The 22,419-nt window shown below is 39.0% G+C and overlaps 1 protein-coding gene across 1 annotated transcript in view; it reads right to left on the minus strand.

Annotated features, from left to right (window-relative positions):
* Window positions 1-22,419, minus strand: part of CUBN (cubilin) — a 277,317-nt gene that overhangs the window by 195,139 nt on the left and 59,759 nt on the right. The window contains exons 23-28 of the mRNA XM_068562017.1: window positions 21,738-21,868; window positions 11,821-12,013; window positions 10,377-10,537; window positions 9,773-9,954; window positions 8,861-9,017; window positions 5,464-5,651 (exon numbers count right to left, since the gene is read on the minus strand). Coding sequence (XP_068418118.1) covers window positions 5,464-5,651; window positions 8,861-9,017; window positions 9,773-9,954; window positions 10,377-10,537; window positions 11,821-12,013; window positions 21,738-21,868 — 1,012 coding nt within the window. The remainder of the gene's footprint in view (window positions 1-5,463; window positions 5,652-8,860; window positions 9,018-9,772; window positions 9,955-10,376; window positions 10,538-11,820; window positions 12,014-21,737; window positions 21,869-22,419) is intronic.

Raw genomic sequence — 22,419 nt, forward strand, 5'->3', positions numbered from 1 at the left:
TTAAAAATTTTAAAAAAGAACAAAGAAAAACAATAGATAAAGGAAAGGAAATTCAAGAAAAATGACAAATTCTTAAAAAATTAAACTCTGTCCACAAAGTCAGGAATTTGGGGAGCAGTAAAAGGGAAAACCTCAGAAGAACTCAATCTAAGAAAAAAACCCATGGGGCTACCCAAGACCCTTCTGACCATTTTATGAGCACACATACAAATTAGCTAAACTTTGGGATATGGTGCAATTAGAAAAAAATGTCTATTTCTTAAAGCTATGACTGGGCAAAAGAAAGATGAAAACGTGAGTTGGACCAGTGCTTACAGAAGATAGTGTAATGTGGTGAAGATGAAGTAGAAAGATGCCTTGTATGATTTTGAAACTGGAAGAAGAAACACTGAAATCCAATTTAGAATATAAGACAGTCAATTCCTTTAAATGAATTTTTCCAGGTTTAAGTGCATTACATCCTATTGAACTGAGAGGTCATTGCAGAACTAATTTTGCAATCTTGCTCGCTTCATGGGTAATTCATAACAACACTTTAGGGGAATTCCCCGGTGGTCCAGTGGTTAGGACGCCGCACTTTCACTGCCGAGGGCCCAGTTCAATCCCTAGTTGGAGAACTAAGATCCCACAAGCCGCAGGGAGCGGCCAAGAGAAGAACGAAACAATGCTTTAGCATGCCGGCAGAATCCTCATCCCTGCTGGAAGGCTCTGCCTCTTCCCATAGACTTGAACTGTCAGCAAGGCGGGCCAGAGGGCTGGACCTCGCTGCTTCTGGTCGGAGCTGGTCATGCCGCCTAGAGGGGCGCTCATCCAGAGGCAGGCTAGATCCATGCCTTGTCGTCAAACTGAAAGAGATGAGCCACTCACCCTTGTAACTTGTCAAGGGAAAGTCTAGTTGGTTGTGAGCACTTGAGGTCCATGGTCACGCAGGGTCATGGCTGGGGTAGCCTTATTTAAGCTAAAACTGTGAGGCTGCAGAAACTCAGAGGAAGCCTTGGGGACGAAAGATAGAAATGGACTATACGTACGCAGGGAGAAGTAACAGAGCCAGAAGAAAGGAGAAAGAGAGGAGGTGCTGCTGAGCCCCCTTGGTTCCCGCCCTCTCCCGGCTTTTCAGTTGATCCCGTGTGCCATGAGGATTCTCCCTTTCTTAGAGGAACGGCCCTTGCCCAAACGCTAATCTTTTCTCCACGGGTTAGTTTGAGTGTGTACCTGCAGCCAAGAGTATAAGGCAGAACAGGAGGACTGCCAGAGGTCTGAAGGGAAAATGTTTCAACTTCCAAAATGTGGGAAAGATTTATTCTGGAATCTCACAGATGAGTCTAAGATTGATGGTGATTTTGGGAAAAATTCTAAATTGGACACTGAACATAAGTTGTCAGTATGTAGCAAAGATAGAGCAAATGACCAGTGCTTCCCTATGAAAATGTCATGCTAAATGACATGAATTCCTCTTGGGGACAGTGTCACTCGAGTGGTCAACCTGAGGGTTCCATGGAAACTCCCTCTCGTCACCTCTGAGAGTGACAATTATGGAAGAGAACACGCATGGAGTATCTGTGGTGTCACGGCTCAGAGCATCAGTCCAGAGCCACAGAGCCTGGTGGAAGGCCTGGCTTTGCTACTATGACCTTTGTGACTACAGACAACCCGGCTTTGTCTCAATTTCCTCACCTGTCAAATGGGAAAATGATATGTCCTACATCACACGGTGGCTGCGAGAATTACCTAGCAAATAATGTGTTCAATAAATACCAGCTATTATTATTACCAAGTTGTTTGAATAGTGCTATCCCCAAAATGTTCAATAACAGACGCATTTTAATCCAAGAAACCCATCATTTTAAGAGTATTTGAAACAGGTAGCATCTTTTTGATATTTTTATCAATTATTTTTGGAGAAGTCATAGGCCAATGGCCAATGAGTTTATATGCAAATGAATAATGCTCTAAAGACCAGAGAATCAGGATTTAGAGGAATCATGATGAGATGGAATTCTAAGGCAAAATAGTGAAATATAACTTAATAGAAATAATGTCCTATGTTTGGCTATGAAGCCATTGCCGTTCACGTAAAAGTGACGTGGAGATTACAGGTGTTTAATATCGTCCAACATTACGACTTGGTTAACAACAAACCTACAATACCAGAGCACAAGAACCAGACAATATGGTCCAACGCCAGGTTAGTCGGAGTGTTGAATCCAATCCAGTGCCACATTTTAAGAGACACTGACATACAAGAGAACACGAAGAGGAGGGTATCCCATGAGAGCTGATCTTTCTGGACTTCTTGGGAGCATCTCTCCTTGTCACCTTGTGTCACAGTCTCTCCCCTCAGCTTCCATGGCACAACAACCTCGTAGTTTTCCTCTTTCCTCTTCTCCCCACCCACATGCTCCCAGTTGACCTAACACAGGCTCTGGATTTCCTGCACCTCTCTGTGCTGATTTCTCCCAAATCCATCACTTTTGTTTGTATATTCAATACCAATTAAAGATCTCTTCTTCCACACAGAGCCTCAGACTCAAAAATGAAAAAGTGAAATCAAGTTATAAAATACAAAAAAAATCCTTAAGGTTGACTTTCCCAAATGGCATGGGCAATATGGTCTTACTCCTTTAAGCAAATGACCCTTCCTCCCACTGAGTATTTTATTTCCAAATCTGAATCATTTCATTTTGCCCAGAGGACAAAGTAATAAAGGATGGATTCGCTTCCCGGTGGGATCTTTACCAACCCACACCTCTGAGCAAGGCTGGGCACAGTGTCCACCCAGCACCTAATCAAGTCCTTTCATAGTTTCAATTCTGTTAATTCAAAATAACTCAATTCTGGCTGCAGTAATAGCTACTCACTTTGGTCTTGGCTAAGTCACTTGAAAAAACCCTTGAACTAGAAGTTATTAAAATAATGGAAACTAGAGTTCGTGTTTGTGGCTTTTCTCTCCTTAAGTGGTTATTTGTGCTTTTAAGATTTCCATCATAAGCCAGCCATTGTAGCGATTGCTCTGGTCTTGCCCCTTGGCTTACAGAAATGGAAAACATCTCCCCTCTCTGGCAACAGCGTCATTCTTTGGAAGGCTTTGCTGAACTTCTGGTTCTCATTCTGTGTTTTTGCTGCTTTCACCATCAGTGTTGCATAACATACACATCATCTGTGGACGGCCTCTGATTAGTGGCTCGGCCACTGTTGGAACAAGTATTTTTCATTTGACAGTTTTCGAGCACTTCCAAAAATTATCTGATGGGCCTTTTTGTTACCATTCCACCCTCAAGTAAGTCCAAAGAGCTGGAGTCCGGTCCCTGGAAAGGTTTCAGCTCAGTTCCTCCCCACTCTTTCTGCCAAAGCCTCCTTTAAAACCCAGTTCAAAAGCTTCCTCCCCTCCCTGTTCTCTCCACTGTGCTTTATCAAGTAAGGCACCCAGCAGATTGTTAAATGTGCAACACTCTTCACGCCCACGAATTGTATTTTGGGTTGTGCTTGAAGTGGTTGAATTGCAGTGAATGTGTAGAGATTATACAAAAAGGCCAGTTTGGAATTCAGTTCTTTCTCATTAATTAATAGCTCTCCTTAAGCTGAAGCTTAAATATGACTGCGATATTCAGTTTAACCTGAACTTACTGAACCCCTGTAAGATCCCAACTCTGTAATCAGTGCCTGGGTTACAAAGTTAATCAGAGACAGCTCACAGCTTCAGAAAGCTCATGGTCCAGTAGGGCATGTGGACACAGTCACAGAAGTACACACATGATATGAGAGACGGCTGGGTTTGTGGTATGAACACGTGGCTTTGAAAGCAACCTGTGCCTTTTTTTTCCTAAAGAATGAACAGTGTCTCACCATGTGAAGAAAAGAAAAAGGTGACCACTCCAGGTAAAGGAATGAGACAAACATGCCATTGTTAAGCTTGTGAAGACCACCTGAGCACTAGATCAAGGAAAGGAGGCTTTAAAACCAGTCAGTTTCATGCTTGTTTTATGTTTGTTTTATGTTGTCTCATATTTTCTTTGAATACCAGTAAATATAACTTTCTGATGGGTAAACACTATGCTTACTATTTCTATAATACTGAGCTTTTCTAAATGTAAAGCAAGATTTTTTTTTTTACCCAAAAAAGTATCCTTCAAAAACAAGGGAATCCATATATTCAGCACCTCACAAAGTCTCTCAAAGTATGGGAAGCTTTCTTTTCTTTGTTTTGAACAACAAAGGTGCAGTTTGGAAAAAATATGTCAATCTCAAATGACCTCGATCAACGCTAGTTTGTTTTAAAGAACTGGTAAAAAAAAGAGGGTTAAGAAACTTTTACAAATCTAATGGTTTTTTTCCTGGGAATATGCCCTCAAAGTTACATGTGCTGAACATTGGAAGTCTTTGCAAGCAAGACTTCCGAAAATCACTGACCATCTTAAAGAGAAAGACACTAAACAACTGTGTTGTGGATAGATGGGATGAGGGGAAATGTCCTAACGTTATCAGAGCGGATACTGGTCTCTTCAGAAGAGATTTCTAGTGAAAACATCATACGTGGATTCAGAAGTATTATATATTAGCAATGTAGATGGAGATAAAAGATGATGTGTTAGAGGACTCAGAAAGTGATTTTATTAATGATGAGAACTAGATGCCAAAATATATGTAAATAGCCTGAGTAAAATTGTTTCATGAAGTGTGAAAGTGGAAACTAATATTCTAAACTAATATAATAGTTTATAAAATATATAATTTTATATGTGAATGCATAACTACATTTGTAAAGTAAAGTAAGTAGCTGCCTACCTTTTCAATCTATATCTCTACAAAGTTGCATATGCAAGTTAGCAAAAAAGCTTTGGTAAATAAAATATTTTATCCTAAAAGTAGCAGATTACCTCATATTTTGGGTTACCTAATTCTCAAGCAACTTTTATCACATAGCATTGTATATGGAAAGTTCAATAAATGTTATTGGTGGTCATTATTGTAACAAATAGAAACTTCCATTTTACAAAAAGAAAAATTAACTGAAATGAACTTAAGTTTAAAAATAAAAAACAAGAATCAAAATCATGATTCCCAGTATCAGATAAATTAGGTGTTAAATAAAGCCATGATACTTAAACACTTTCTGGTTTCTTGTTTACAGAGAACAAACATAAAAACAACCAACAAAAACCAGAAGCTATTCTTCTACTTCTGCATTATTTAAGTAATATGAGATTACTCAGTCCAGAAGTTACACTGAAACCTAAAAACATAGTTATTTGTGAATATAATTTAGTAGATTAAATGTCCTTACTATCAAGATGATGCAGTGAAAGAGACATGAAAGATACCTGTTCAAATACCATGGGTAGCTGGCATACTACAGACATGTGGGGCAGAGTGAGAGATTCGGTCCTACAAAGCATGATGACTTTTATCTTGGCTTGCTAACTTGGGCTGAAAATGCAGTGATTTATTTAGCTTCAGAACACATACCTCTACGTAGTCGGTGGAGCAGCTTGTGTGATGTTCCAATTCAAAGGCTAAAAACGTATAATTCACAGTGTTTCCAGTTGTTGCCTGGATGGTCCAGTTGCAATGCTGATTGACAGAATAGGGATTTGGATAATGTATACTCTCTAAGATGCCATAGGTCCGATTCACAATCACCACGTTCTCACACGCTGGAAAAAAATAACAATGATTGTTAAGAACCACAGTCATATATGTCATAATTGCTCCAAGATGTGTGTGAGATTTTCCTTTAGGAAAACAGCTAGGTTAAAAAGAAACCTATGGGGCTTCCCTGGTGGCGCAGCGGTTGAGAATCTGCCTGCCAATGCAGGGGACACGGGTTCGAGCCCTGGTCTGGGAGGATCCCACGTGCCACGGAGCAACTGGGCCCGTGGGCCACAACTACTGAGCCTGCGCGTCTGGAGCCTGTGCTCCGCAACAAGAGAGGCCGTGATGGTGAGAGGCCCGCGCACCGCGATGAAGAGTGGTCCCCACTTGCCGCAACTAGAGAAAGCCCTCGCACAGAAACGAAGACTCAACACAGTCATAAATAAATAAATAAAAGATCGTGAATTTCTAAAAAAAAAAAAAAAAAAGAAACCTATGGGGCTTCCCTGGCGGTGCAGTGGTTAAGAATCCGCCTGCCAATGCAGGGGACATGGGTTCAAGCCCTGGCCTGGGAAGATCTCACATGCCGCGGAGCAACTAAGCCTGTGCGCCATGACTACTGAGCCTGCGCTCTAGAGCCGGCGTGCCACAACTACTGAGCCCGTGCGCCTAGAGCCCGTGCTCCGCAACGAGAGAAGCCACCGCAATAAGAAGCCTGCGCGCCACAACGAAGAGTAGCCCCCGCTCACCGCAACTAGAGAAAGCCCGTGCACAGCAATGGAGACCCAACACAGCCAAAAATGAAAATAAAAAATAAATAAATTTATAAAAAAAAGAAACCTATATGTATGTGAGTGTGTGTATATATATACAGACACACACACACATACATGCATATATACACATGTAGTTGGTGTAGCATCTTTATAGGGAAACTGTTTCCATTTAGAACAAATGTGAAATAATACTTAAGTGAATTCATAAACCTTAAAGAGTCATGAAAATTGCCTGCGTTAAAATAGGCATCAAACTCCTGTTGAATTGGTGCAGAGCAGAATAGCTTAGCACGACTCAGACATCAGTCTAATTCGTTTGTTTAGAAAAGTGTATTAAACATTCCATGCTTCTGTTTCTCTAACTTTAGCATTTGGAAGGGACAGAAATCTTGGCCTTTAAATTCAACAGTTTAAAAACACAAAGTCCTATGTGAGGGCTAAAAATGAATAACAACATGGCTTTGTTGAACATTCAAACGTCAGCATGAAATTCATAATAAAGACTCTGTTATTCCTCCAGTTAGTCATCAGGAAGTATCAAATGAACAGAAGCAATGTAAAGGATTTGAAGAAGAAATAAAAACATTAAATTCTGAAAAAAGTCTTCAAGCCAGTGGTGGCATTTCCTTCAGCTGAATTTTCAACAAAACCATGCTAGGCACTTCTAGGTACGGGGTAGTCCTGGGAGTCAGCGTCAAATTCCGTCAAACTTAACGGCTTGAAAAAGGCCTGTGGAGGCCTGTTCTCGAGTCTTTTTCATATTGTATGATGTGCAATAAAAGAGAATGGGAAAATAAATACTACATCGAAAGCGTTGTCTCTGAAAAATGTGGTTCATAGATGCGTTTCTACTACACTGCTTCTCCACAGGTGGCTGGGACACCATTTGTAAGCTTTGGTATGGACAAGCCTACATTTGTGGGTCTTCGAAATCTTCCTTTGCTGGAACAAGGGAATAAAACTCTTTCTTCTTAAAAATATTTAGGTCGCATTTTTGCCCACCAAGGATTTCTAAAGAAGAATTTTGTTGTTTTGGATGCCTGCAAGAAGTTACATCTATTAGGCAGGTAGGTACCATAGGCCTCAACGACTACACAACAGGGCAGGGGAAAATATATTCCATTAAACCCTATGGGTTGTCTCCCAGTGCTCAGACATTATACTATCTGCAAACCTCCAATTTCAAATGGCAGATTGCACAGAAAATCTCACCGGTTAGCTCCGATTCTACCATTAAGGACCTATATCCACGTGCACTACGTTACTCCTTCAGTGTTCTGACATTATTAGAGAAAAACAAAATATCACAGGAATACAAAGAAAAGAAAGGGACCTTTAATAATCAACCTGACTATAATCAAGAAACAAATTATCACAGCAATAATAATACTGGAGAATGATTATATGCTCAGCCAAACAGGTACATCCCTTGATGAAACTGGGGAGAGATTTTCATATACTAACGATGAATTTCTGAAGAACAAAGCCACATATCATTAAAACTCAATATTCAAAACCTACCTAGAATGTAGCCTAACTCCCAGAAGTAAGTGAATGTGAGCCTTCAAATTCACACATTTCAAGGTTAAATATTAATACTCTTTCAACTAATCCAAAGGGTATAATCTGTGTATTCAGATTATGATCTTGTGATTTTCATTCCATTTTTAGGTAATGGTGCCAAAATTATTGATAAATTTAGCTTTGGTGGGGCAACGAACTCTACTTTTTAAAACACAAATAAAGTGTTTATTAAACAACATAAATTAAAGGAAAACTTATTTTCTTGAATTTTCATTTTGAAACTAAATTTAGGAAGTATTTAATTCTAGCGCTAGAAGGGAGATTTCCTGATCAACTAATGTAATCTTTTTTTATGAGCAAGTCATGTAACCCCAGAGAAAACAAGTGAACTTCTGAGGGACTTGGGGGCCAGGACAAACACCTGGGACCCTTGACTCTTTGTTCAATACTCCTTTAGTTCCACCATCTTGCTTCAAGGGAAAGCAGATTTTAAAACGGCATCTCTACAATGACCAGATTTTTCCACAGCAAAGAATGTGCCTACTTCCATATGATTCATAAGCACGGTCTCCCTTAATAAAATTTAAGTACCTTTTGAGATAGAAGGCAAAAACAATAGTGTTCGATACACTTCGGTACAATGGAATAATGTCTAATTAGAAGATTGTAATGTTTAATCCAAATGAAAACCCATTAGCTGCTAACCTGTTACACTGATCTTTAGCTGAATTGCAACTGTCTCAGCATATTCCCCTTCCAAGTTTCTGTAGCTTACCACGTGCTTTAGTCACACGACATTAAATTCAAGGCGTAAGCGTTTCTCCCTCAAATAGAGTTAAAATTTTTTTCATAAGGAGGTAAGATTTCTTTCAGTTGCTCAAACCAGTGGGTTACACTTATTTTAATTTGCTTCATTCATCCAGAGATTGAAGACCCACTATAGGCACCAAGCAATGGGCACACACACTTACTCTGGTGGTATTTAACCAGGAAGCCACCTCCTTGCTGACCTTCATCTGTCCTCAGTTCTAAAGACATGCTGTCTCCACTAGAACGGATGACAGGCGGTTTCTCATTCCCACAAAGCTGAGTAAGCAGATGAGAGCTGGTACTTGGCCCATCATATACCTTTAAGAAAACGTTTTAAATGTCAGATGATTACGGCTATAAACACTATCTAAAGGACACTGTATTTCTTAAGAAGTGGGGAAGAAATACAAATGATAAGACAAAAGAAGAGTCCTGAATCAAAATATCTTTTAAAATTATACTTAAATGTCTATAAACTTGAGCCATGAACTCAGAACCCAGGTTGAAATGTAAAGATTGAAAATGAAGGATTATTACATGTTTTGGAGACCATAGCTATTAATCAGTAGTCTTCCTTGCTTTTTTAGTTCATAGTTTATAATTTATTGCACTTTAATACAGTTTTTATTTAGATGGTTTTTCAATGGACGAGGGTGACTTGCTGATACTGTAAAAAGTCCTATTTCGATGACTTCAATTATCTTCTCTAATTCACCCTCTAATACATCCTCTAGATTGTTAGCTTTCAGTGTATATATAGAAATTATGTAGATAATAATTATGATAAATCTCACAACCCCTTTCAGGAGATTTTAACCATATCTTAACAGTGGATATTCAATATATTGATATTTTAAGTACTTAGTGTACCAAGCCATTCATTAATATATGCTATACTTAGAAGGCTATTTTCATCAAATTTTCTTTTAATTTTTTATTCTGTTTAAGTTTTTAACATGGATCTTTTGTTTAAATGTTCCGCTTTCCCGAATCTCAAAAATAAAAAATGATGCATTAAGGTGTGTAGGGCAAGATGGAAGCAGTGAAGGCTACAAGTGAAACTTTATACATACGGCCAGATAATCTGAAGTGCAGTTTGGATGATACTCCAAATGGAAGTCTTCAAATTCCAGTTCAAACGGACTGCCGTGGCTGGATTTCAACCACCAGTGGCACTGGGAGCCGTGGTGGTAGGGCATCGGGTAGTTGGGAGATGTGAACATGCCGGTGGGAGTGGTGAGATTGCCTCCACAACCTACGGGAGAGACATGGGATGACACACATCCTTTTCTTTCTGGTAAAACTGCATCTTCTTGTCTATATCAAACTACTGTCACTCCCCTTTAAACCAAATTGCAAAACAAAACTGCACCACCAAAGAGTAGCTAGCCTATAACCCTAATTCACATCAATGTACTTTCCTTTTCCTAACCAAGATGAACAGCTTGATGAGCTATACCAGGGAGCTAGAACATTTTCCCTTACTTTGTCCTTCAAAAATAAAAATAAAAACAAAACGGCTACTGTTAATTCAGAAATATTCACAATGTTGAAGTTTATTATAAATAGTACTGACAAAATACAGCTGGAAAAAAAATAGATAAGAGCACAGCAATCCAACAATCAAGATGCCAGTTAGACTGGACTCTCCAATAAAGACAGGTCTTGGCCATTTACCTGTTAATGACCCATCCCAGTAAGCCAAGAATCCAGGCCCTGAGCCAAAGAAGTCACTCTTAAATTTTAACCATAGTTTGTTACTGTGGGAGATGATTCTTGGAGGTGGATTTGAGCCACAGTATCGCCCCAGGGGTGGTGAAGTTTCATAGCCTCCATTCCTGTGACAAAATACAGCTGTGATCATTTGTTAGGTTATTGATAATATTACGATATAAACATTTAACGTTAATTGAACTTTGAGATCAAAAACAGATCAGTTTGTCAGTCAACCTCTCTCTCAAATATTCTAAAAACAATTTCAAGTTCTCAATTTTTCACTTCATTAAATAATATATGAATAATAACATTGCATAACCATCATGTATGGTTGACATGACATTTTATACAACCAGTTGCAAATGGAGAAAAAGTGTTTAATCTTCTCTCTCTCAAATAAAGCATCTGGCAAATGGGTCAGAGAACAAAGGATAAAGAAACCATAATTATTAACATTAGAAACAAATGTTGCTTAGTTTTACAGAGAAAACTTAAATGTTTTTCTTCTCATTTGAAAATTTTCAAAATTTAATATATTTGACATAGTTAAGCAAAATTTTGAAAATAATTCTTTCCCCAAGAACTTTTGGGGTCTTAAATACAGTTTATAATCTATAGCTTTTTCAAGCCTAGAAAAAAAAATTCACTCAACATTAAAGTCCAATGATTGCTGAAAATTATGTTGTTTTAGCATTATATGGTATGATAATGCTTTATTGTCTTAGTACCTTACTTTACATCATAGAACGAAATTTACTGTAAAATAGTATAAGAGTCTAGGCTTTTGAAATGCCAAATAAAAAATTTAACACAGATGCACACCAAATTGATTAGTCTAATTTAAGTCAATGTAATGATTTGGGGCGATACTAATGTATAACTTAACTCACCTTTACTGCGAATATAACTTTTTAAAACCCATTCTTTCAAAGCACTAAAGAATTAAAGAAAAAAGCCTTGCACTGAAATTCACAAGCCTAGAATTTATTATTTGAACACAGAAAAACGTTGTGAAAACTTTATCTGACCATCATTTTTATGACAAATTAGACTAAATGGACAGTAAACAGCCTAAAATTTAAATTGATTTTACATAAAGTAGGTATTCAGTACCTGAATTGCAAGTATCTAATTTCAGACCAGTAGTATATCTGTTTACTCTGCCCAAATAAAATTCAGAGTTTATTTTTAAATATTCCCAATAAAATAATCACCTCTAAATAACCACTGAATCTTACGCAATTTTCTGTTTTCCTACTGTTAAGCCAGGTTCCAAATGACAAACTTTATATCTTGCAAGAAAGAGCACAAAAGGGAGCTTTACAGAAAATTTCTATATTTTTTCCTTAACCTTTCCAAGAAAGACTATTAATGAGAAAGATTATGATGAAACAAAGGTGCTCACTTGATTTCCACATAATCTGCTACACATGTTCCACCAATGGCCTCCTCCAAGGAGAAGTCTGTGAAGTGCAATGCAATCTGTTGGCTGGTTTCCACCGTGATCCTATAAATGCACTCTAAGTTGTTGGGATAATTACTGGGGAAGTTTGGAGAAGCGAAAGTCCCAGATTCACCTGTATAGTCTTCCAAGCATGCTGTGAAAAGAAACAGATCACAAGAGAGGAAATAAAAAATATTATACTACATTTACCAGACATTCAGTAATATACACTTCATTAATTTTTGCCAAGATACTTGATTTTCAATAGGCCATTCGGGGATGTTCAAAGAATGATTTCCTTTCAAAACAAAGTTTTTGGTCTCCAAGTCAAAAACAATTACTAATAGTAAACCTAAGCTGTGTAGTGGAATTTGTTACATATAATCGTGACTTTTTGGTTCTTGGAAGTGCTATAATTTTTTTAATCCATGCAAATTATCATAAACATTAAAAATTAGGCTCAACTGCAGAAATCACAGGGGGAGGCCTAGCAATAATTCAGTTCTGTTTTTCTTTTTGTACCTTCTTTCAAAATGGGTTTTGTCAAAGCATGAATTGATGAGAAATGACAAAGCTGGTACTCGGCCACAGGGTGATAAACAGGAGATGAGACCCAGGGATCAGAGCGACCTTGAATCAACGCCCAGCTCAAACGATGACAAACTGTACAACCTTAGGCAAGTTGCTTCACCCCTCTGACCCTCATCTCTAAAATGGGGTTGTAACTATCTTTGAGTGTACACCCAAGCGCCAGAGATAATGCAATTAAAGGACTTGGACGTGCTACGTGCTCAGTAAATGGTAGTGATCATCATTATGCTTCGAAATAGAACAGAAAAGTGTAAGAAAAGCAGAGCATAAATGTGAGGAATAAATTAGATCATTCATATGAAACATTTAGATAGTACCTGGATAAGTTTATGTCCTAAATAACTACTAACTGTTCTACTTTAACAGTTTTAATTTGACCTATTCAGTCCTTCAGACTCTCTAGTCACTAACCAACCCACTCCAAATGCCCTCCAAATCTGAGATATTTTCCAAAGTCTGGTTTCAATGCATTCTTTTTTTTATTTATTTATTTATTTATTTATTTATTTATGGCTGTGTTGGGTCTTCGTTTCTGCGCGAGGGCTTCCTCTAGTTGCGGCAAGCGGGGGCCACTCTTCATCGCGGTGCGCGGGCCTCTCACTATCGCGGCCTCTCTTGTTGCGGAGCATAGGCTCCAGACACGCAGGCTCAGTAGTTGTGGCTCACGGGCCCAGCCGCTCCGCGGCATGTGGGATCTTCCCAGACCAGGGCCCGAACCCGCGTCCCCTGCATTAGCAGGCAGATTCTCAACCACTGCACCACCAGGGAAGCCCTCAATGCATTCTTAATGTATCCTCAATTGTATCCGGTAATAACATAAATCTAGGATCCAGGAGTAGACACAGGTCTTTGACTGACAGGTTTTGGAGGAGAATAAACTATTACACTTTATGATGAATAAAAAGAAGAAAATGCGGATGTTCAGGTGTGCTATCTCCCCCAGTTGCAGCTGTATAATCATACTCAGAAAAGAAAAGAGGAAGCACTGGCACTGAGGGCACAGAGATGCACAGGAAATACTACAGGTTCTCCTACCGATGTACGGCCTTCAGAGTAACTGGCATTCACCATGTATTTGGTTTACTCGATTTTAAACAGCAAGTAATCAAGGCTTAATTTATTGAAGGAGTTGACAGTGATATTTAACTTCAGGGATGAATGTTGTATATACTTCTATACTTTTCTACAGTCTGCCAAGATATTTCTTCAAGGGTCAAGGAAGAAAAGAAGGGAGGGAGGGAGGAAGGAAGGGAGAAAGAAAGGAAGGGAAAAGGCAGAGAAAAAGCAGGCGAAAGCAGGAGAGGGGCGGGGATGTGTGTGAAGAGGTGGTATATTAAGTATTTCAGATCCACTAATGAGTATCACTAAGATAAAAATTTACGGATCAAATGGACAGTAAGCGAAGGCCGTGACCCAGTCTCCCTGAGCCGACGAACTTACAGACTAATTGACCACCCCTGCATTCAAATAGCTTCAGCCAATAAATCAAATATCGAGAGCGAATTCTCTGCTCATGTCACTTGTTCTTAAAAAGATACTGTTCCTTGCTTCCCCACTCTACCGCCAGAGGGGAAATACAATTGCACTGAGTATTTTCAGCGCAACTTGGAATGAGTCTGCAGGAGAATGGCCTGTATAATCAGGTTCCCAAGTAAAGGAAATTTTAATGAAAAATTTTGAGAGGTAATGCTGAGTAATTTCCCTGTACCTTGTCCATATGCAAGTGATTATTGTAGCACTTGTAACGGGTGGGTGGTTGTGAATCCCTACTGAAATTCTGATTTACACATCAAGCTTCTTTTCCACTGTTGGCACAAAGGTAAAAACGGTCCCTGAGGTATTCAAATGACCTTCACGCTGTTCACTTTGTCTAACATGCTGTATCCGACAACCTCCCCTCCTTCCCCAACACACCTATAACAAATAAACTCTTACCCATCATTCAAAGTCAAATTCAAATATCACCTCCTCTGTGAAACATTTCCTGATCAAGCAGAATTAATTTCCTTGTGCTCAATAAAACTTTATGCAAATTGCAATCTGAACCCCCAATATATATTTTATTGTGATTGTGTTTATGTGAGTATATTTCCTCTACTAAGCTTTCCCTCTCATTCATTGAGATATGAATGGGACCTTATTAACCTTTATTAATTGTCACCACAGTAACCGGCCCAGATCACATCTAATAAATATTTGTTAAAATTATATTACTTAATGTGCTGAAAACTAAGAAGTGGGGGACAAGTATCTAACTTCCTACCATTGTCTCCATGCCATCCCTACTCCTTCCACTTTTCTCACCTCATTTTCCCCTATCCTCTCTCCTGGGTATATTGTGATTCTTTAATATTTTATAATGTTTACTAAATTTAAATGATAGGAATCTCTGTTTCCAGCCATGGCAAGTAACTAGTACTAGACTAGCCCCTCTCCATAACATCTATAAAACTGGACAAAATATAGGAGGCACGGGACCACAGGCAGTCCGAGACTGTGATCCTTGAGAGAAAGAAAATTCATGAGGTAGGAGTCTTGATTTCCTTGGCTTTTTATCCTGGCCAAGAATTTTCTGACCACAGCTGAAGCCAAAGTAGTGAATGACAGTCCTGTTGAGCTGAGGAAGCAGGGATCCGAGTGTAGGGCTTCCAAAGGCACTGGCGCTGCTCCAGTGAGGAAGACACATACAGAGAGGGGAACCAGGCATCTGCGGAAAGTTCCCTATGAATTCCTGCCAGAGCCTGGACTGCGCATGCATGAGGTGAGACTTCAAAAGTCATGCCAGAGAGTAGTACCTCCTGCTAGGCTGGAGCAGGTACACCTGCTACACATATTCAATGATAGAATATTTAATGTTAAAATTTGACTGTAGTTTTATGAGATTCACATATCTAATTTGTATTACAGAGAGAAAAACAATGGTTCTCTAAACTTAACGTACTTGTTTCTCCAAAGGTTCGTAAGTCCTCTTATCTAACACTGAAATCTGTACAAGGTTCACGTGTTCTTCCCTTGACAGTGTAAACTGCTGTTTATAGAATAATATGGATACGGAGAAATATCAGGAGGCTTATGCTTAGAGGCAGTATACTGAGAGTACGCTAGACTTTGCCTTCCTCTGATGCTTTGCAATAAACCACAAATAACTGAAGTTGAATATATTCCCATAAAAGGATATTCATGCGTTGCCATAATGCTTCTTACATCAACACAAGATACAAACATGAAAAATGCCTTTTGTTTATATCTTATGTAGCCAAAGGAAAACTCATATCCAATGGCAGTGTGCCTTTTATTATGGTCTAACAACATTTACAAAGAGATGAAGAAGAAAAGTAGATTTCTTCCATCCACTAAATTCAACTGAACTAGCAGTGGAAAAACACATCTCTGAAGATCAAAGACAGCTATTAGTAGGCCCCTCACATCTTTCTTTCTGACCAACTTCAAAAGAAAAAAAAAAAAAAAAAAGAAAAGAGGAAATACACAAACATCTTCTGTGGACCACTACAAAATCACAAAACCGTAATTTTCTAAAAATCACGAGGTGTGTCTGCCTCTACTAAGCACCTTTAAATAAGTGTTAGTAACATAGCATTCAGCTCATTATCCAAGGGAAAATTCAAAACACACATAATCCTACAACTCAAAAAGCAATGATGGTATCGTCCCATACGATTTGGGTGACAGGAGGAGGATAAACTGATCCTGTAGATAGAAGAATGCATCTCCTAGGGAGACCCTAGATTATGGGTAGCTGCTCCACCACCTCCCTGCTGTGGCTTGTGAGATAACTTTTGTGATTAGCCAATCACACTAGGGATCAACCTATAGGCGGTGCTTTCTGAAATCATTTACAAAACTTCTTGTGTTTACGTGAATACCTGTGACCTCAGATTTTCTAATTAACCCCGGAACCGCCATCTGCTTTTATTGGCATATTTGGTTTAACAACCTTCAAAGTGAAGACTTGAGAGAATATAAAATTACAGGTTCAATTTCTCCACGAGGAAAGAAGAAGCCTCCCTAACCCAAATCTAACATTTGCTTACAATTCTCTGCTAGGTGGTCACAGTCATGGTTTTTTCTTTTCCCATATAGATGACCAATTTTAATGAACATGAATATAAGCTAAATCACTAAAGCAGCTATTGTAAAACTGTATTTGGATATCAGTAATTCTATTTTAAATCTGGCACAATCATGGCGGTTTACACCTATTACATAATTTTCACAGAAAATGTCTCATTTTTTCTTCCCCAGCTATGTGAAACAGCGAGGCATTATAACCTCCACTTCTTAGAGATGAAGGTACAGGTGAAGGATATGAGACTCCTGGAGGTTAAGCTCTGAAAATCACTTAGTTCAGACACGGCAAAGATAAAATTCAACCCCAAGTCCTTCCTTTCCAAATCCTGTGGTCTTTATTAACCCCTGGTTTCTCTAAGCATGAAATGTCAATTTAGAAATGAAGGTGAGTAGAAAACTAAGAATATCACAATGTTTTGTTTAGCGTTTTTATTCTAAGAACTGAGAAATATGATAAATTAAATAAGATAAATCTACTGAGCTGGGAAGTGCTGGGAAACCCATATATACAAAAATATGAGAAACTACTGACCAAGGAGAAAGTAAATCTTTAAGAGATCAATAGACGTACTTAAAAAACCTTAAAAATATCTGAATATCTCAGAGCAGAAAATACAGAATTCAAGTTGGATAGAAAGAATCAGAGAGGCTTGTGACTTGTCCAAAGCTTTCCAAGTTAGCAGCAAGGCTGGGACTAGAACCGAGGCTCTGATTTCACCTTCAGCCTTTCTTTCACCAAATAATAGAAAGTACTTTCCCCCATGAGCAGTTAGTTACAGCCCAATCCACCATGACACCTCAGTTGTAATTCTACAGCAATTTATGTGCTAAGACTTGACTTTCAGAGTCTCTGATGAAATGCAAAGTTTCATTAGAACCACTTGAATTGCTTGCTGAAAACCTACCCTAGACCTATGTGAATCAGAATACCTGGGTGGGGTTTCTGATACCTGAATCTGTAACAAGAAAACCCCACCTCAAGCTTCCAATGAACACTAGAGTTTGAGAATACTGCTCTGCCGGATTGAAGTTTTAAAATAGAAACAGACTCTCCCTATGCATTTCTTCTAAAGAAACCCTCGTTTGCCCTTCCGGTAATCATTTCTTGACTTCTCACTCTTAGATGCCTCTTCTGGGCTCAGGTCCAGGGTGATGGATGAAAAACAGCACTAAACACCCACTGCCGGGTAGGTGGGAACTCTGAGCGGGGAATGAAGATGCGAAAGCCCACTAGGGCCCACATTTAACCTAATGTTGCTGTGGTTCTGATACTTCCTGGACATTTCCCCAAACAATTGTAAAGCTCTTCCCCTAGCAAAAAACAGGAAAAGCCCTCTGCTGTTCTACTGTAGCTCTGAATGGAATGTTACCAGCCACCCCCACGTGCAGGGCATCGAGAGCTTTTCTAAGAACTAGTCTAGATTTGGTAAAACAAATGAATTCCATGTTTGAACTGGATTGTTTGGGTGTGGCTTCTCAACCAACTTAGCTGTGTATTCTTGGGAGGATAAATTCAATTCTGGACTTCAAGTTTCCTCATTTGAAAAATAAGGTAATTGGACTAGATAAGGTAATCAGACTAGATTAGTGTTTTGAATTTTCTGGCACACCATAAAAATACATTTACATCAATCACGCACACCATAAAAATACATTTACATCAATCACGCACATACACAGATAATGCAAAGAGGTTTCATGAAGTAATACCAAACCCTTCATGATAAGCTCTGATATTTTCTAGTCTATTCTTTTCTATTCTATTCCATACTTTTCGCAAATGTAGGTAGCAATCTGATAAGATAATATCATGACCCACTGAGGAGTCATGAATGCTTCAAGGTTTGAAAAACACTAGACTAGATGTTATACAGGTTTTCTTCTAATGTTAAAGTAGAAAGTGTGTCAGGTACGTTTCTCTATATTCTTTCTTATCCTTTTAAAGTCCCCTCTTGGTAGGATTATATTGACGTATATGCAGTTGATGTTGATAGAAAATAAAATTACAGTTTAAATTAAAGTTAACTAATCAAGTATATTGTCTCTGAATTCAAATATTTTGCACGTTACCCGGGGTTCATAAATCAGTTACTAAGAAATTCTTCAGGGTTTCTAGCCGCCAGCATTTTCTAGTTAGGTCTTTGTCTCTATTGCCCCAGGCACATCTGGATGAAGGCAGAAACGCTGATGGGGGAGGGAGTCAAAGCGAGGAGCAGAAGTCAATCTCTTTCCTCCCACACACATAGTTAGAGGCTGACATCACAGCCCCATGGTACGACTACAGATGGAAAAGTAACTCGATTCAAGTCAGGAAATTTAACCTTTACCAGATGAAGGCAGGAAAGAGCAGAGAAACTCACACCTGTCGTGCCAATGGACTAAAAGCCAACAACCCAGTACTGTCATTAGTGCCTAAAGGTAACTTTTGCTAAAGCAGTGAGATAGGATGAGGGTCAGTGATTGAGCGTCCGTTGACACTTTTCCCTAATACTGCAGAAAATGTCAAAAATAAGATGACAACGGAACAGAAAGCATCCCACCGCCTCCCTCGTTCCAGGTGGGCAGCTAACTCAGACTCGGGCTGCCTGGAGGGCTGGCTGCCTGCCTGCCTGTCTGTCACCAGCCCAGCCTGCACATCAGTCCCCTGAGCCGTCCTCCCCTGAGCAGTCCTTCAGGGGCGCCCTCAGCAATTCATGAGAGCCCAGCCCTCACGTCCTCATCTATGGGAAACTGAGACAGGCTCCAAGATGATAAGAGGAGGGTGCCATACGGCCTCCTGGATCCAGTGGTTAGATTGCTGTTTAGAATATTTGACTGTGGTAGTCAGACTGATGAAATCGTCCAGCAAAAGGCAGGCGCACAGAGACCAGCCGGGCTCAGCCGAGGGGTGGAAAGCAAACTCTTCCTTGTCTGTGATTTCAGCCCTGTCTGGACCAAACACAGCCAAAGTAGCGATGACCTCACAGGGAGGCGGACTGGAGAGTCTTTAGGGGTTGCCACCTCAGGATGCCCTTCTCTTTCATCACCTGTCTTTTCTTTGTCAGTTTTCTTTTCTGTCCAGCTTGCTTCTTTCCTTTCTCACAACTTACGTTTATTTTACCTGTATCTTATCTTTCTGAATTAAAATTTATCATCCTCCCTGCCAGATTACTCCTATTGCACTAGATATTGCTTTACAAGCCAGCGTGGTTTTAGCGAAGCTGTGTGAGTCATTGCAGAGATACTGCATATTGTTACAAAGACTTCCATAATATTTTAGGAGGTCCCACCTGTATCGTTTGTTATCTGAGTTACAGCTAGTTTATTCATGCAGCAAATTAAACTTGAGTTCATAGTTGATTAAAGGCAGAAGACATCCCAAAGATCATCAGATCCAATCCCTTAATTTTACAGATGAGAAAACTATGGCCCAGAGAGTTCAAGTGACTTGCTCCAAATCCTAACCTAATATTCAGCTGTGGTTTGGGCCAAATATATGAGGCATATAAAACCACAAAAGTATGGAAAATTGTGTGCAACTAGAATTTCTTGAGAAGCCGGTTTTTGGTCATTGGATGTGAAAAATCTGAACGAAGTCCAGTAAACATGTCAATCACATAACATAGCCAACTGTAACTGCTGGGGATTCAATTTCCCAGGTGCTGGAGCTGGATAATGAACTTTCTCGAGAGTGGAGCCCACAGGAGAGAAAGCTGTATGATTTTCTCACACTCAGGATCCTGGAGAAATCTAAAGCCATGCTTCCAAAACAGAACTTGAACTATTACAGAGAACAGCCTGAAATGAAGAATAGTGGCCAGCTGCTCTGAGAGGAAATAAGTGAGAAATTGGTGGAAGCTCCAAGGGGAAGATTAATTTACCTTTTTTTTTTTTTTTTTAAGGGAGTGTGGGCTTTAAGAGATGAGAGGCTGGGGAGTTCTGGATGCAGGACGGTGTCAGAGGGAGCACATCTGGTACAGGAAAACGCTCTCAGTACTTTCTTAAGCGTCCGAGAATTACATGTTTCTGGGACAATCAAAGGTGTGAAATGCTTGGGAAGCTCAGTCACACCCCCCCACCCCCTGTATGTCTACACTGCATAGTATTTTGGTCCATGAACTATCTTTCTAAATATTATGCAAAAGGAAAACCCAGACTCCCTAAAAAGGTACACATCCCAGGTGGGAACATGAGCCTAAGAAAACATGGCACCCTCCTAAATCCCATAGGCTCTGGGGCTGGGAGCATCTCTGGTTTATGTATGACCTCAAAGACCCTGCTGGCAAAGGGTGTTTGTTTCCCACACTGCATTTGCAAAGAGCAGAGTAATGATGAGAATTAAGTAATAGGAAAAGTACAGTAAAAGGAAAAAAGCTGAAAAGATTCAATTTCATTAAGTCAAATTTAGAAATGCGTATTTTGACAAAAAGTCTTTCATTTTCTGCCATAGAATTACATGCAGTAGTTTCTTATTCTGTTGTCCTTTTTCTAATTTCTTTCTTTTTTTTATTGCAGTAAAACAAAATTGCTTTACAATGTTGTGTTAGTTTCCGCTGTACAATGAAGTGAATCAGCTATAAGTATACCTATATCCCCTCCCTCTTGGACCTCCCTCCCCTCCTTTCCCCCATCTACGTCATCACCGAGCACTGAGCTGAGCTCCCTGTGCCATACAGCACGTTCCCACCAGCTATCTTTTTTACACATGATAGTGAATTTATGTCAAACCTAATCTCCCAATTCGTCCCACCCTCCCCTTCTCTAATTTCTTTTTTTTTTTTTTTTTTAAACATCTTTATTGAAGTATAATTGCTTTACAGTGGTGTTCTAATTTCTTAAAATAAGTGTTCGGTCTCTTTTGTAACATTTAATTTTGACAGAATTTTAAACTCACAGAAAAGTTGTAAGAAAAAGCTCCCAAATTCCTTTTACTCAGATTTACTACATATGTATATTTTGCTCCCATTGCTTTATTATTCCTAAAAACATAAACATTCTCTCACAAAACCAGAGTACAATTACCAAAATTAGAAAATTTAATATTGATAAAATACTCTTACCTTTTCATTACTCTATATTTAATATGGAAGGCACTTAAGTCACTATACTTTATTCTAAAAGCATCTTTCATTATGTCACAGATTTTGGCATGAAGTATTCTCACAGTACTATTCTTTAATGGCGTAAGTGAAACCAAGCATACAATGCTATTTTATTACCTGCTGATGCATCAATTGCTTCATAGTTTATTAAAAAGCCTTCATAAGCAAGGTCAGAGTCAGCCACAAATGTAAGCATTAATGAGTTGTCACTACTGGTAAGAGAGGGTGGGATGGATTTTCCACAATATCTATTTGAAACCAAGAAAGAACACAGGTTTAAGAACTTTCAGTATGCTTGAAATGATGTACCCCAAATTAGGACATATAAAAAAAATAACAACAATAATATCCCCTATTAACCTTAAAAGACAAGTATATTTCAAGCACAAACCATTTACAAAGTTGCTAAAGATCATCCAACTCATGATTACTTCCTTTAGATTGTTTTATGTATGTGCTTAGCTGTGTGACTTGTAACAGAAGTTCAATGAGATTAGAAATTACGAGCTATAGGAGCCACCATACTGCACATTACTGAACTTATTAATAGAAATGTAATCAACACATGCAACAAAGGAAAACCATGTATTATAAACTCAGAGAGCACAGACTCTAGAGTCAGCTCTATCTCTTAGAGGCTTTATGACTTTGGGCAGAGGACTCAACATCTATGCCTCAGTTTTCCCATCTGTAAAATGGGGTTGATGACACCACCTACTTCATAGAGTTGTTTTGAGAATTGTATGAGTTAATACACTGTATATAAAGAACTTAGAACAGTGCCTGGAATAGTAAGCCT

The sequence above is a fragment of the Eschrichtius robustus genome, chromosome 1 (assembly GCF_028021215.1).
Source record: "Eschrichtius robustus isolate mEscRob2 chromosome 1, mEscRob2.pri, whole genome shotgun sequence".
Classification (NCBI taxonomy): Eukaryota; Metazoa; Chordata; class Mammalia; order Artiodactyla; family Eschrichtiidae; genus Eschrichtius; species Eschrichtius robustus.